This window comes from Tyto alba, unplaced genomic scaffold (genome assembly GCF_018691265.1).
Source record: "Tyto alba isolate M040663 unplaced genomic scaffold, T.alba_DEE_v4.0 Super-Scaffold_38, whole genome shotgun sequence".
Lineage (NCBI taxonomy): Eukaryota > Metazoa > Chordata > Aves > Strigiformes > Tytonidae > Tyto > Tyto alba.
In genome coordinates, this window is record NW_024881313.1 from 25,060,768 (window position 1) to 25,077,709 (window position 16,942).

At 38.0% G+C, this 16,942-nt stretch overlaps 1 protein-coding gene across 8 annotated transcripts in view; it reads left to right on the forward strand.

Annotated features, from left to right (window-relative positions):
- The window catches only part of SVIL (supervillin), a 71,781-nt gene that overhangs the window by 17,026 nt on the left and 37,813 nt on the right, over positions 1-16,942 (forward strand). For 2 of the 8 annotated variants that reach the window (XM_032982601.2, XM_032982603.2), the window contains exons 7-13: positions 6,482-6,516; positions 7,657-7,718; positions 8,082-8,221; positions 10,346-10,598; positions 12,103-12,126; positions 13,223-13,709; positions 15,284-15,503. In XM_032982601.2, coding sequence (XP_032838492.2) covers positions 6,482-6,516; positions 7,657-7,718; positions 8,082-8,221; positions 10,346-10,598; positions 12,103-12,126; positions 13,223-13,709; positions 15,284-15,503 — 1,221 coding nt within the window. Of the gene's footprint in view, positions 1-2,369; positions 2,454-4,467; positions 5,356-5,687; positions 5,859-6,481; positions 6,517-7,656; positions 7,719-8,081; positions 8,222-10,345; positions 10,599-12,102; positions 12,127-13,222; positions 13,710-15,283; positions 15,504-16,942 lie in introns of all 8 variants that reach the window. The other 6 variants (XM_032982596.2, XM_032982598.2, XM_032982602.2 and 3 more) reach the window with 6 other exon arrangements.

Genomic DNA, 16,942 nt, shown 5'->3' on the forward strand with positions numbered 1-16,942 from the left:
TCAGCTGTGTTTGGCAAGCACTGGAGACAGGCCCCTTCTGCAAGGTCTTCCTTTGAGAGTTAGTTCTTCTCAGTTTCCAGATAATGGAATGGTAGGATTGATTTTTCAGGTGGGTTTGATGTCAAGACAGTTCCAGAGTTTAAACTCCATCCCATTTGTGGTATGGTCATTTTTACTTCTCTGCTCTGCAGAAGTGCCATACTAACAAATGAGAGACTGGGGCTAAAGCAGCAAGAATAAGTCATAACTTAATACAAAATTGCTGGCTGCCTTATCACTAATTTCAAATTCTTTCCGGACAAGCCTTGGGTCAGTATTTATGTAAAACAGGTTTCCCACAATTACTTACTTTTGAAGGAAATCATCTGCATCCACCAAGATGTGGTATAGCTCTTACGGCAGCTGAGTTTAAATTTAGGATTTGGTCTCTTGTTTGGATACATGTGTAGGTGGTAGGTGGTATTTTAAAGGCCAAGTTGCCAAGAGCCCATTCTTCATTTTAGTACCCCTGACAGCTTCCAGTGCCAGGGCATGCTCACTGGTGTGGTATTCCAGGATTTAAGAGTAACCTCTCAGAAACTCATGTCCCTGTTTCTGAGTGGTAAAGAAGTCATTGCCTGTTTCTGTGCAGTCTGTTTAAAGTTACCATGTGGTAGTCTCCTGTAAGGCCACTTGCACAATCATAATAAGGGCTAATGCCAGCTTTCCAGGTGGCTGCCGTTTTGAAGCCAGTTCCACATTATATTGGTTGCAAAATTGTTTTTCTTAAATTTAAATTTGCTGAGTTCAAATTGGAAAATAAATGCATCTTGTTTTGGAATACATATGGAAGCTTTGGGCCTTCAGTCCTAAGAAGATTTAATAATTAATCCTATTATCCATCACTGAGAAGACAACAAAGTGCTGAGAAGGTATCATTTGACATTGTCTGCGTTTAGCTGCTGAAGTAGCTGATTAACTCTAAATTCAAAACATGGCTTGTGTTCTTCTGACTGCTCTCTTCAAAGGATGAATGATCAAGTACAAACAATTGCTGCTTGGGCCATGCCCTCTATAAAAATATGCCAAAGTACACATTAAGAGATGAGAAGGAAGTTTGCTTGCTTCAAAGCAATTCCAGCTACTCAGTCAGCTCCTGTGAAAGGTTTGTACCACCTAATTGGTCAGTTCCTTTAGGAATTCCAAAACATTTAGAAAAACAAAAGGTGTTTTTACAGTCGGTGTTTGACTTTGTTCTGAGCTTGATTGGGATAAGGTGACAACTGTAGGTGAGTTCTCAAATTTAAACTTATTTTCAGTAGATGCACTGTTATTTTAAGAACAGTTGTTGATTTGACTTTCTTCAACTATTTTTATTAAAGGATCAGCTAAGGAAAGTGGAAGTAGATGGCCTGGAGCTTAATTTGGCATTTTCATCCCAAATGTCTCCACTGCAATGCAAGGAGTTCTTTCAAATGTAGCTATAGCTAATGAAAGCAGTCTGGACACTTGTCACCTCCAGGGAGTTTGTAAATGCTGGTGTGGCCAGACAGTCTGCGCTTGCAAGGTTAAAAGTATTTGATGTGATTTACTGTTGCCGAGGATCTGTAGATGAAGGTGGGCATTAGGAAAGTATTTGAGAAATTTTGTGTAGGTAGTCTGCAAATACCCTTTCCTGCAGGGCTTTTAAAAGTTTGCAGTGTTCTTGTTCCTTTTTATGCTTTCAACTCCAAAATGGAAGCAGAATAGAGTCAAGACAAGATCAAATGGGCGGTTACTTTGTTTTTCAAGCTTTTCCTTTCCCATGTCACCCAGTGACACAACATTTTTTACTTGAGCTAACTGGCTTTGGATTTCTGAAGCTTTTGTGATACAGGGCTACAGGAGGAGAGGAGGTTTCCAGATGCTCCTGAGAATTTCTTAGGAACTATGATATAGATGTCTGAATTTCTAACTTTATTAAATTCATATTACTGCTTCGTTTTGGACCTAGTGGTCTTTGCCACTTTAAATCATAAATTTAGCAACTTTTCCAGGTGTCCTTATATAAACCCTTCAAACTGACCTGCAATAGCAAATAACAAAAATAAGATTGTGTAATTGCTTTCACTTCTCAAATTCTGGATGATGTACACTTGGTTAAAGTTACTTTTTCAGAATATTTAACATTCAGAACACTTTTTAGATGTTTATGGAATTAGTATGATAGTTTGTTTCACAGTTTATCACCTTTCAATTTGATTAATGTGCTGCGCTTTTATTTTCATGAACAGCCCTTTTTAATTGAGTAATTAGAAAACAAAAAGAAGCGGTGGGGAGGGAAGATTGGGAGAAACAATGGGAGCATGTGTTGAGAGTTCAAAAATTACCTGAAGTTCTGTTTTCTGTAGTAGTGCAGGGAAAGCAAAACCTGAATGGTTTCTTCAGAAAGATTCGGAAGGGGACACACCTTCACTTATCAGCTGGCCCTCCAGGTATCATAAAACATAGCTGTGTGGCTAACAGACTACAGACCTGCCCTTTCTTTCCCTTGACTTAGTCTTCATTTAACACTTGCCTTTAATTTTCCTTTAAGAGCAGCAAGTTAGAAAGTGTTGTTTCTTGTGGATAAACAGCTGTTGAAACTTTTCTGAAGCATCTGCTTTTATTGTAATTTATGACCAATTGGTATTTTGATGAAGAAGTACAAATGCCTGTAGCTTCTTCCACAGCTACTATCACTCTGACTTCCACTAATTTTTATAACTTCTTATTTTATCCCACTTTGTACTCTGCAAAGCAGGAGATTTTTATACTGCACACCAATTCATTTTAGCATTCCCTGCAATTAATTCCTTGAATTCCAAAGGAGAATGATACAAAAGAAGTAAAAAACATATATTAAAAAGTAAAGCAAGATCTTGATTAGAGCTACAAGCAGCTGCTTTCTGATAGTTTGGTAACACATACAGTTAGCCCACCATGAAAAACATTGCAAGAAGACTCTTTCCCATGTTCCTGACTAAAGTAATTCTTATAACCCAGTACTAACACTGTGGATGTTCTGGAGAATGCTTGGTACATGTAGTTTAAAGAATCACTTTCTCAGACTGAAAAGACTTTCTGTGCTTAAGTAACGTTTAGAAGTTTCCCTCAAAAGTGCACCAATTCTCAGAGATAAGAACACCAAAATACTGGAAAGGTTGGTGTTTCAGATGATTTTAGATATCCTGAAGTATTCTCTTAGATATTCATTTGCCGCCTTTTCCTAAATCTTACCCTTTTTTAATAATGTAAACTCAAAAAATTCTGTTGGTAACAAGCCTGGAATTGCACATACTTTGTTTGAGCTGGATTACTTACTTTCAAATAAAGAGCTAGTCTCCAATTTTACTTGAGTTTCTCTCCTTCCTCAGAATTAAAATATTTTTTTATACCCATTGGGGAAGGGAGGCAATACAGAGCTTTCATTTTTAATGCCATGTATGCAATATTTACAAATGTTCGACCTGCAAGCTGTCCAAACATTTGGTGGGGCTGTAAAACTGCTGGAGAACTTACCTGCAGTTGTAGTCATGGAGCAAAGGCTGCCTCCGGCTGCACAGGCTTGCATTCCGTTAGTGCAGTTGCATTAAGTGTCTAAAGGTAGAATACAACTCTTTTGCATGGATGTTACACAAGTCTAGAGATGCTTCTAGAAAATGTGCTGAAGTAAGATAACTTTTGGGAACATTCCTGTTAGTTCTGCATGTTAAAAGGTGATGAAACATTTAAAATAGAATGCCTGGTTTGAGTTTTGGGGGGCTTTTAATGCTTTCCTCCCCTGCAAGTCCTCTGAGGAACAGCCATGCCAGAGTTTCACTTTGGGCTTTAAGGCTTGCACTTTCAACATTTTTTCTCACTTACTGAAACAGGTTACAGTACATGTAAAGTTTTAGATGTCTTATATAATACACAAAAGCACAACTGAAAAAGTCTCTGGCAAAACATCTGAAGGGCTAGATGGAGATAACGTGTTTTTTCATCCCTTTCCCTAATGCAGCAGCATCTTGATAGGACATAAGCTGCCCAGTGTTTAGACGTCTTCAAAATCTGACTATATACATGGTTGCCAATGGAATTTGCAATTTCAGGCTGAACCCAACACTTTGTTAATATAAAAAGCAGTTTTGATCATCTTCTTTGTTTGAGACTATGAGTATGTTCTGTTTGACAAAAGCAGTTGTGACCTCATGGGAACATGCTGTATGTTTTCAGAGCTTACTCAGTTACCTTCTCAGGAGTCATGCATGTTTGAGGGCCTGTGAATCACTTGAATGTGTTTGAGCAGTGTTGCTGCTAAGATACAGGGGGAGAGGAAGGGGTTGCATCAGAAGATTGCTGTCTTTTATGTATTGATTGCTTTTTATTTTAATACAATGTTGCTGTCTCTGCCCACAGTAGGTGTCTCTGTTCCTTCCCAGATTGGATATTGCTGTTCACAGCTTTAATCCTTTTTCTTTCTTAAAGAGTAAAAGTTAGAGAGAAACTGGTGAAAGAGGAAAGTGCTCGTGCAAGCCCTGAACTTGTCACAGACAAAGTATCTCAGAGAAAATCCCATCCAGTGCCAGCCCACTACATGCCTCTTCAGACAGAAATGCCTGCCTTTGACAGGGTTTTAAATCAGCCCGTCAGTTCAGTCCGCCAACCAATACATGGCTATATTCAGCCTGCTGGCATTGCTCACACAGCTCAGCTGATGGCAACAGAAGAACCAGCAAACATCTCTGCTGGCAGCCTCCTCCTGCCAGACAATGTTAGCCTCTTAACAAAATCGTCAGCAGCCACTGCATCAGAGAGTGAAAAGAAAGAGGCACTTGGTTATGGAGCAAAGCTTGATGAAGAAGATTCCTTGGAGGGTGAGCAGGCTTCCAAAGGCCAAAGACCAATTTTGCCATCTGAGATTCGCAAGCAAGGGAAGAACCGTGAAGGCCTCTTTGGAGGAGGAGAATTGGATAACCCTGTGGGGAGTTCCTCTTTCGCGAGCAAGCTGAAAGTTAACTCGGAAGTTCAGAGCAAGCTGGAGTGCAATAAGAGGCAGGCTCCTGAGCAGCAGATTAAGACCCCTGAGAACATAGAGAGGAGTGAAGCTGTTATGTACATACAGAGTGGGTCTGTATCACAACCTGCCAAGGCAAAAGGTCCTGTTCGGAAAGTGTCGACAGCAAAGCATAAAGTCCTGACTCGCTCAATGTCTGACTATACTGTGGCTCCTAAGCTAGAAGCTTTTAAAAGTAAGGAGAGCATGGAAGCAAATGCACCAAACGGTGAGATTGGCATGGTTGACACAAAAGTCTCTGTTGCCCAGCTCCGTAATGTCTTTCTGGAGACTGCTAATGCCAACAAGAAAACGGAACTGTAGGTGACATTTCAGACATATTTTTGTGTGAAATTTGCACGTCCTTGGCAAAAATTACACACACTCAACAGCAGTTGTGTTCGGCACTTAAAGCACACAGCTTAGCTCTCACCAGTGTGTACTGGAGGCTGAGATGGTTTGAATCCTGCTTTTGTGCTTCTGCTTGCTAGTGCAAGTTGTGATGTGGGGTAGCTGGAATGTGTACGTCTGCGCATGTTACCGGAGGAGCATGCAGAGTGATCTCTAGTGAACCGTTGAGATGCTTACATCTATGCTTTACTTCTCTCTTCTATTTTCTTTCCTATGCGCTTTCTATCATGTGGTTTAAAAGTGTATCTCGGTTTGAGATGTCAACGGCAGGTAGCACTTTGTCTGCCAGTGGTGACCGTGAAAGAGGGCCACGAAGGCCAAGGCGCTATTTTTCTCCCGGTGAAAATAGAAAGACTTCTGAGAGATTTAAAACTCAACCTATAACGTCAGCAGAACGAAAGGAGACAGATAGGTAGGCACATATGTAGCTCTGTGTAGCATTCTGGTGCAGGTAGACATGAACAAGCTTGTGAAGAAACTTTGTTCATTTAATAAACAAACATTTTGCAAGGTTATTGTTTCTCCTTAAAAACAGTCATTTGTTATAGCTTCATATAAAATAGAAATCAAAACCACCGACAAAACCAATTCATTGCAAATCCCCCCTCACGTAAAATGGTGAACAATGAATCATCATAAAGTATTATAGCTGTCTGGTTCTGTCTAATGATAAACACTTTTGGTTGTATATAAAGACTTTCCTTTCCATCTATTCTGCTTTATAATTTACTTTTTCTGTAAACAACCGGAGCTATATATTTTATGTTAAAGAGCTGGCAGCAAACCTTAGATTTTTATCTTCTGCAAGATGAACTGGAAATCATTTTCCTTTACTGTATTTAAGTTTGGCTGCAATTGCTTGCCTTTCTGCTTTATTAAAGGATGTCAAAGTGGAAGCTGTTGAAACTTGAAAACTAGATAAAGTTTTCCCACTCTTAAGACTTTTGAGGTCCTGCTACTTCAGATGGAGTTTGACTTTAGTTTTTGATGTCTCATTTCCAACTAACTTCTTTCTGTTTGGTAATTTTTCACTAGGTCAATTTTGAGTGCAGAAATACCAACCCCTGAAGGTATGTCACTATACTATTTTCTAAGGAAGAAAAGGGAGAAAATGTGTTTTGTTTTAACTGAGGAACTATTTGATAATGCAAACAAAGTCCACTTGAAAATAACTATCATTACATCTAATATATTTGAAGTACCACTTTTCCTGGGGCCATGTCTACTACAGACTTGATTTCAGATTCATTTAAGTCCAAAAGTCTGTCTATGGATGCTGAACTTTGTATGGGAGGCAAGGTTGGGAATGGCTTGACGCTTTTCAACACAGGGGTGTTTTTTTCCTGATTTAGACAATAAATAAGCTAGCTAATGAATAAAAAATACATGTTTTAATGAGTGGTCTAGGACTAAAAAAGCCTTTACTATAGTGTAAAACTGATATTGGTAACGTGTTTTCTAGCTAAGGAAGTTGCAAGATGCTGGTTATTAAATTATATAATTCAGTCTGCCATCTTGCTTCTGTTTCCCTCTTGTCACTCTCGACAAGTCTGGCACAAATTAAGTAGGTAATCTCATGAGTAGCTAAATTTGGATGTAATGCTTTATGCTATATGAAAGCTGATATTCTCTGCAACTTTGAGATGCTGGCTCTTGGGTCTGGAGGATGCTGATTTCAGCTCCTAAGGGTACCAGTTGGGCCTCTGAAAACAGTGACACAATGTGGTAATCAGAATGACCAGCTTCCAGGAGAGACCATCTTGTACGGTCAGCTGGTAGAAAATGTATGTTCTATACAGCAGGATGAATACCAACCCTTAAGACACTCTTTCAGTCTAATTATTTTCTTAGTCCGTGTGTTATCATAAACTAATATAATGTTTGATTATTCATAAAAGGTTGGTTGGATAACTTGAAAGCACATGAACTGACTGAAGACAAGTCTTTTGTTCTCAAATCCTGTTAAGAATCTTCCTCTGAAGCAATACATGTAAATACAAGTAAAGTTTACACAATTTGGTTCATGATAAGTCTTTTGTTAAAAGAGATTAATGGCCAGCTTATTTGCTGGTGGTGCTTCTTGTCTTAGTAAAACATAATTCTTAAGGAGTTCAGAAATCATTTAGTCGAAAAAACCCTTGCACTTAATATGAGCTTGACTCATTGCATTCACCTTCCTTTATTTTTTTTTTCTATTCTCCTTTGTGTAGATGAAGAAAAATTAGATGACCGAGCCAAATTAAGCGTAGCTGCAAAGAGGCTGCTTTTTAGAGTAAGTATTACATTTTCTTAATAGAAGGCTGAGGTAAGCATTTCATATCCAAGCTGCTGAAGAACCCAAAGTGTGTTAGAATGAAGTGTAATGCAATTAACCAAGTACAAGCTACATAACTTTTTTTACTCCATCTCGCCTATCTACACAGTAGACCTATTGCTCCAAAGCCTTCTTTAAGGTCATTTAGAGAGATGTGTAGTTAGTTCTAACTCCATGGCCCCTACTGTGCAATTACATCCTGCTTCTAATTCAGAGATAGGCATTTGGGAAATTTACTACTTTGCCTGCAAGAAGCTAAAAAGAAAGTACTGTTTTAGAACTTTTCTTCCATGGTTTTAATTATGACGTATGTCCTCTTAGGAAATGGAAAAATCATTTGAAATGAAAAATATTCCGAAGCCACCTACAAGAAGTTCAGCAGTACAGAGGAGACTGCGGCGTTTGCAGGATAGGTCGCACACACAACCAGTTACCAGTGAGGAAGTGGTCATTGCAGCTACGTAAGTCTTGTACATATGTTGGCTCTAACTTTGGTTCCTGCTTTTAAATCTGGGAATAAATTCCATATATGTGGTGTTTACAACTTTGTAGCAAGGAAAACATTTATTGTTAAGGCCTAACTTCCTTGAGAACCACGGGGGAAACCATGTTGAAATTCCTTTTTAGAAGTAGAGGGACTAATAAATCATAACTTGTATGAGCTGTAATTTGTCAGAAACCTTGTGAACCTATAGATTATGTAAACAGGATTAATCATAGCATTGTTTTGTAACTCAAATGAAAAAGAAGCTTTGACCTGAGGGAAATCTGCATAATTTCTTATGGAATGTATTTGTATTGGGGAAGACCATTTACACTCTGCAATCTCAAATGCACATTTTGGAAATGCATTTCGTGCACTCTGGTCATACATCATGAAGTTTTCCTGAAAAAATGAAAGTTGCTTTTGGGCAAAATTAAACGAAGGTGAATGGACATTCACCTAATGATCTACAGAAAGATAGCTTATGTTATGGGTGATAAGTAACTTCAAGAGACAACCCATTTGCTTCTCTAGGTTTTTAGTTCCTTCAAGGTACTTGAAGTTTTTCTGCAAAGGATGCATCAGATAACTCAGTTAATTAAAAATCATTGCTGTTTGTTTTTTTTCTGTTTTGGTTTGGTTTGGTTTTGGTCTTTTCTGTAGTTAACACTTAATGTATTGCTTCTCTTAATGCTTTTTTCTTCTCTCTCCCTGTGAATTTTCCCTCCTTGGCAATTCTTTAAAGTGAATCTACCCCTGCTTCACGTTCTGTGAATACCCACACAGTAGTGACAAGAGTACCTAGTCCCACTGTAGTTAAGAGCACTGTACAACCTATCAGGTACTGGGGGGGATAAACATGCATGTTACATGGAGCACAAGATTCCTCAATAGCGGATGCATCTTTACAGTCTTGAATGTCTTTTCAATGTGTCAAGTCAATACTCATTTCAAGAATATTTAAAACATTCATCAACGTCATTTATGTTTGCATGATAAAACAGTGCAGCTTTTTTTTTTTGTCAAGTGTCTGTTTTCAGGACCTTTCTAACCACACTTACCTGTTCTAGAAGCATATTCTTCTTTGTAAAAGACAAGAATTTGCATGTGGGCAAACCTAGCAGAACCCTCTTTGCTCTTGTACTTTTTTTTTTTTATACAGCAGTCTAATCTTGAGATGAAAGTACCAAACCTGGGTACTTGATTTCACAAGCAGTACATATCCTCTTTGTATGTCTCTACATATATTTTTTTAGCTTGCAAAATTAAAGGAAAGATAAGAAATTGCACCACCTATAGGTAAAGTTGCAGAATATTGTTTGCCTGTTCTGAATGAGAATTTTAGCAGAGACCACGACAGAAAAAAGAAAAGAGAATACTGATAATTCCATAAATGTGACTGAAGGGGAAGAAATTATATTATTGTAGAGAATAATAAAATATATTCTTGTAGAGACGAATGCAGTTACAGCTTTTATGAATGAACGCGTCTGCCTTCAGCATTGGTCAAACAATCTTCAAAATCAACGGAGTATACTCCATTCAAAAATATTTTTTGTTGTTGGTCTACCCCAGATAATTCAAAACAAAAGACAATCTGAATTCTGTTCCACTTCAAATTATAAAAGGAATTACAATATATGCTAACCTAAAAGCAGCACTAACTTGAAATTTAAATCAGTCTTTTAAATGTTTTTATCATATATGCTCCACAAATTATTTCTAATAAGATTGAATTTTACATAAATTTCACTGTAGGACCCATGTTTGTTCTACAGCAAACACCTTAAATGTCTCTCTGTAGCTCTGTATTCTGTATAAAGAAATTGGTCTGAAAAGTCTCTCTTCAATCTTGAGTTTCCCTTTTAAAAAATTGTTGTGTCCTAATCAAATGAATTTGTGAATGAAAGTTTAACTTTTTTTAAATCTTCAGCTATTGAATTAGAATTCATCATGCCAATGTTGAACCACTGCATAACCACTTAGGCTGCTATATTACATTGGCTCTTGTGCTTCATGTGCAGTTCTGCTTCTATCAGGTTGAGATTTTAAAACTTCCTAACAGCTTCTTCAAAACTCATTTCCAGTTCTATTTCTTCAGCTTGCAGGCATCAGCACACCAAAAAATTTTAGCTAAAGAAGAGATAAGAGCAGCCAAAGAGGCCATGGGGCAAGATCAGTCTGATGAACCAGATTCTTCCACCTTAAGTTTGGCAGAAAAGATGGCTTTGTTTAACAAACTGTCTCAACCAGTATCCAGGGCCATCTCCACAAGGAGTCGAGGAGATATTAGGCACAGGAGAATGAACGCTCGTTACCAGACTCAGCCGGTCACTCTTGGAGAAGTTGAGCAGGTAAGTGCAATCTTAGCTCTTCTTCATTTGTTTCTTTTTATTAGAGAAAACAGCTTCAGTGTAAGATGCGGTAGCAGTCGGCCTTCTCTTTGCTCTGAGATGCACACGGGGTCATGACATACTCACAGGGAAAAGCTTGTCAGGAAGCAGTCTTCTGACATTGAGGAACAACATCCTCTGAAACGTTCAGCTTCAGTGTGGTTTTTTTTCAGTAAATCAAGAGTATATCATCTCTCTGATTAGTGCATGATGTACCTTTCACAGTGTTTGTCTTTTCTGGTAGAATATTACATGTCTTCTAAAAGTAAATTCCTGACCAAAAGTGTAAAAACTGTGACGTATCATCATGCTTCAGATGTATTTTCAGGGAATTCTGGAGCTTTGTCATGTGCAACTTTCAGACTCTTTCCTGAAAGCACTATATATTTCTATTATTAGTCAGGTCGTATTCTGTCATTTTCCTCTGGGAGGGGGGCATTGATCTTTATTCTTATTTTTTACCCTGAAAGCAGAATACTTTTGAAATTCAGAAAGTCACGATCAAAATTAAATTATGTAATATGTGGAGTGGAATTAGGCTTCCTGTTCTGGAATCCTTCATATAATTGGAACTGCAAAGGAATGCCTTTTTAGTGAAGTTTGAGCACAAGATGGCCCAGCAGTGGTCATTCAGAGCTGATGGTCACAATTGCAGAAACACTAGTCCCTTAGTATTACAGCTTTAAAAGAAATCACTTTAACAGTGAAGCACAACTCCTGTGCATGTTGTGTTCCTGGGCATCTGGATCAGTCTGAGTGTTAGAAAGTTTCTACCCTTCTCTTTCTCTATGCTTCATTCATGATTATATATTTTCCATATTATAATAATAGAATAGTGAGAAGACAGGATTTCTCTAACCACATTGGTTCAAACCTGTACAAATATATCATTGTACTTTATGCCTACTTTACTTAGGCATGAAATTGTAGTAAATATTTGGCAGGGTTTTTTTAGCAACATTTCCAGACCTTACATAGTCCTCTCTCCATTCATTTTCCCCATGCCAACCACTGTCACAGCCTGACCTCTTTAATGATGGTGTCACTAACTTGTCTGGGGGCCTGGAAGGTGATCAACAGAAATGGGCTGAAGCAGATGAGAAAGAAGTGACAGTCACATTAGTTTGCCAGACTTTTACAGAATGAACTTGCTCTTCAAGCAAGGAAATGCAGAGGAAGCATGTTTTGTCATCAATTTCTGAACCTAGCAAAAGAAACCAGGGTTGAATCTGAAACAAGTTGAATGGGAGTGGGTTTTCAAAAAGACTTTCTATAGTGAACTGTTCATTTTGGAGTGCTGGGATGTTTTGAGATGCAGTTACAGTTTTTCTTGGAAGAAACAAAAGAAAGGTATCAAAACAGATAATTAGAGGCTACATTACTTAAATACACAATTGCAAATGTAAATATTCTGTAAATAAAGCTGAAATCCTTTTGCTGATCTATAAATTTCTAATTCTGATAGATGCAATGGAAAAAGAGTAAACTGGTAATTATTTTCTTAATCTTTCTTTGGAATCTTTGAGCTAGCATAGTATTCTTTGCTCTGCTTTCCAATTTATTTAATGAATGTGTTGTCCATGCTTTATGGAATTTGCATGTGCATTTTAAGTTTTCAGTTGATTTCCCCCTACTGGTGTGATTTTGTTTATTCCTTTTGCATGCTGTTCACTAGTCCTGCGGTTTAAGAAAACAACAAAAAAAGCCAATCAGAAAACCTCTTCTGATGTGTATGGAGGCATGTTTGTGAGTCTCTTTCATAGCTTTTTGTCTCCTTTGGCGAAGACAAAGCCAAGGTCTGCATTTCATAAAAATTTTGCATCTTAACTGTCTCTAGGAAAACTTTATGAAATTATTTTGTTAGAAGAGTAGAAAAGATAATTTTTCCAGTGTGGAGGCTGGCAAAGCAAATTTGGAGGTTTTTTAATACGCTTCCTAGATTTAAATACTTTGCTCAGGGATGTACGTGACAGCCAGTGTTTATATTTGAGAAAATCTTAGACTAACAGTCCGAGGTGAAGGTGATTTATGTGGCAGAAGCATCAGGAATGTCTGCCCTATGTAGGACAGCACGGAGCAGAGTCTCTCTCTGGCACTGAGCTAGCTCCAGAGCTGGAAGCTGCATAACTGTATCAGAGCAGAGCTGTGCCAAAGCTAATTAGTCCTACTGAGATGCAGAGTTGATTAGCCTGGGCACATGGCATGTCATCCGGTGTCTGGAACCTGAACTAATTTCTTTCCCCAGTGCTGCGCAGTACCACGCCAGTATGAGTCTTTTCATGGAGCCCTGACACAATGTCATGTTGCATGCTACGCATACACCTTTTATTACTAAAGATGTTGCTGTTCACATGCAGTCGTTTCTTCCCTGGGTAGAATAATCCATCTGCAGCCAAATTATGGGGGCATTGTTGCCCTCCTTATCTCTTTCTGGTCTCTTTATAGAGCACTATATTCATATGGAAGCACACCTCTGAAGAACTGACGTGATTAGAGAGTTTGGGGGAATTGATGATTTCAGAGCTTTTAAGGTTTGGGGAGTGGTTTTTGTTTGTTTTTGTTTTTATGTTTTTTTTTCTTCATAGGTACAAAATGAAAGTGGAAAAATTACTCCCCTGTCAACTGCAGTTGCAACATCAGTTTCAACGATGGCATCTGCCCTTTCTCCGCTCTATGCTGGAGACCTGCACGTGAAGCCAGCTAGTGATGGAAGCATGAGTGCCACCACTAGAGCTGATCTGAGATTCCACTATTCAGCAGAAAACTCAGACTCTTCAGGAAAATGCACACAGATGTCAGAACAGTGGCAGCCGTCAATGGAAGCGTTAGAAAGCAAAAGAGCATCAAAGAAACATGAAGATGAGAGAAAGAGGTTTTTAGTACATGAAGCTAATGAAATTACAAAGTACAGCTCCTTTGAGGAAGAAACCACACATCCTGTTCCTGAAAAAACAGGAGACTATCATAAAGAGACAACATATGGCTTCCTGAGGAAGGGCAGCATGGAACTGTTTAGTTCACAAGCACTTTTTCAGCCTCTTGAACAGAAGGAAATCGATACTGGCATGCAAGGTAAGTGGGAAGTCAAAGGCGGCCAGTCCTTTGAAGAAAAGATGGATTTGGAAAGTGTTATGAAAAGCAAGACATTGCAAAGAGGTGAAGTATATGCTTGTTATTGGTGTAGTCTCATTCAGCAAATGGTGGTGTTTCTCTAGTTTTAAATGACTTAATTTCAAGCATTATCAGGGCTGGTTATGTTTCCTTTTTTTAACACTGCTTAAAAGTAGAGAAATACCTGTGAAATCTTAAGTTTTACAAATACAGTTTTCTCTTTATTATTCCTTCAATTCTTCAGTCTTTACAGATGGCTCATATTTATTCAGATTTTCTTACTTAAAAAAAGTGGTATTATATACTGAACCTAAGATTTATCCTTCCCTCTTTTGCCCTTGCCCCTGCCCGCCAAAATGCTGAGCAAACTAAATTTGCTGCTCTAGGTCAAGTGTCTGCTCTTAATTGTTGCCTTCTCGTGCATATATAGTTAAGTATTAACTACATATGTACATATATAGCTAGTAGTGGATAATTTTTAGGTAACTAATTTTGCAAAATTAGTATTATTTTCTCTTCGATATGATGACAAAATATAAACCAAGTAATTCTCAGAGCAATTACATTTCTATATGCACAGTGTAATTCAAACTTAATAAACTTGCCCACTTTAAAGAAAAGTGCTTTAGAAATAATCAATTTGGTCATTTCGTAAAGCCTTCTGTTGTGTTGAATTTAGAAGGCTGTTGTATTATTTTTCTGTTTTATTATGATGGGGTACAGGACCACAGTACCCTGTAGTGCTAGAAGCATTTTTATCTTCATCCTGTGAAGTTAATTTCTTTTGAATTTAATGGCCTTTGAACAGGCGTAGGGAATAAGGTATAGTTCTGCCTGTATTCCTCAAAAGTGGTGTCCGTTCTATCCAATTAACTTTCAGTGACTGCAGGGGAGATGGAGGCTGGGATAAAACAGGAGCAGTCATGTATCAGAGGGGTGTTGTGTTTGTAAAATTTCAGAAAGAAAAATGAAGATCACTTATATTTCCCTAAGGATAACTGTAATGGTGCATTTATCTTTCATCAAGGCAGTTTTTCCTGTGGTTTAATTGCTGCTTGAAAAAAACAAAACCAAAAAAGCCTCCAACACCCTCCTAGAAAGTACCACCTTTGTCAAGCTATTAAATGTCCTCCTAGTATGCTACTTATGCATTAAACTGCTTTACCAGTAAGTTCATTTATTATTTAAATTTTGTATGCTTTTGTTCCCCTCTCACTTTCATCTATGCATTTGTTTTCCTGTTGGAGTGATGACAGAAGCAGCAGTTTGTGCCTCATCCATACGAAGTCCAGAATTCTGTATTAAACATGATATTCTGTGGCTTCATATGAATTTCAGTCACAAATGGCCAGTCTGTGCAGCAGATAATATTGCACGATTAGTCTTTGTACTCTAGCTCAGCCAGAAATTTTTTCTCTGTTAGGATAGCATGCGATTTGAATGTTAGAAACCAGATTTGCTGCTTCAGTGTTAATGTAAAATATGTATGAGAATAACACTAAATCTAATTCAGCACTTCTCTTTTGAATGGACAGACCATGCTGAGCCTACTCCTGAACTCACCGGCACATCAGCAATGAGGACAGTTTCACAAACTGCAGCTGCAGCATCCTGTAGACTGCAGGAGCTCTCCGAACAATTGGAAGGCAAATTTTGTAAGAATTCCTGTGAGATGTTTTCTGTTGGAGAGAACAAAACACAAACAGCTGAGGATGTCCTTGATAATTCCAGCAAAACAATGTCAATTAAGGAAAGGTACTTAAGTTTCACTTTTTAAAAAATTATCTCTATAAATATAGTTATTAGACCGATGATATAAAAAGAAGCTTTCAACCTGTTTCTGAAAAAGTTAAGCAGTGATTATTAGGCTTCATTACATGTCAAAAACTAACAGCAGAAGCATGCAGCTAATCTGCCTGACATACTTATAAAGCAGATGATGGTAAATGAGAATTGCTGTTCAAGACAACATGATAATCTGATCTTGAAAGAGCCACCTGAATAATCAATAAGTAGTTCAGAAAATTAAAGTTCTAAAAATCCATGTTCTAGTTACATTTATAGTGATATACTCAGTATAATTCCCCAGGTTCTGCTCTCAGTTACAACAGGTATAATGTGACGATTTTCTTTTAATAGCCAGACTTTTGTTGGTCTATGGGAGTTTCTTTTAAATAAGCTGAGTACAGTGGGTCAGGGATAGACTCTGTGTTGTTTCCCTCTCTTATTTCAGAAATACGTGGTTGCCATTTTGACTTCTGAGAGCTTACTGAACCAATTTTAAAAGGGTAATAAGTTGGACAGGTTTGTGGGACTGTTAGAAATATTTTTTCCAACTCCAGATCATTCTGATCTGAAACAAAACATTAAATGTTCTTTGCTTGTGTGGACAGTAGGAGTTCATGCTGGAGCTCCAATAGCTGTTATAGTACTTGTAAAAGTCATTCTAATCTAGTTAAAACTTTGAGAGTATAAACTCAGCCCAAGACTGTAAAAGGATCTGGTACAGTGCAGTGAATAAAATTATGATTATTTGCTTCAGGTTGACAAATAAGCATATTTTTGCTTCAGTTTTTCTGTAGTGAAAGCAGAACCAACAAATGAAAAAAGCTGCATGATCAAACTTTCACTGTGCAAAAGTATTCCTTTATGTGGTAAGGTGGGTGTGGTATTAGGAGCTCCTAACTATTTTTTTTTTCCCCCAAAGCATGCTGCTTAAATTCATGTATTTTGAAGAGTCATGTAAGTCATCCTCATTTACAGAGCATCCCCACTCCCTGTTATCCTCTTAACATAAAGAGGGGGTGCAGGGACAGCTACAACAGCTGTGCAGTCTTAGAAGGATGTAGTTACCTTTTTCAGTTTACTGTTTTGTTTAAAGCAGCCTTCATTCCCCTGTCCCCGCCCTGTAAATATGTCAACTGTCTGGGCAGGTAAGTTTTAAGACCAGTAACATCTGGTTTATAGGTGGTAAATTATCTGCCTTTCCTGATCCTGGTGGAGGAAAAGAGGTTGGAGGGAAGGGAAGATCCAAGTATTAGCAGCTGTTTCAGTCCTAAATTTCATGCTTCAGTTGAGTTGATCTCTTGAGGATCTGATGTTGAAGACTATCAGTCACATTCACAATCTGGAATTGCTTTCATTAGGCCTCCAAGACTGTTTAGTCAGTTCCAAAGCTGACAAAAGAAAATACC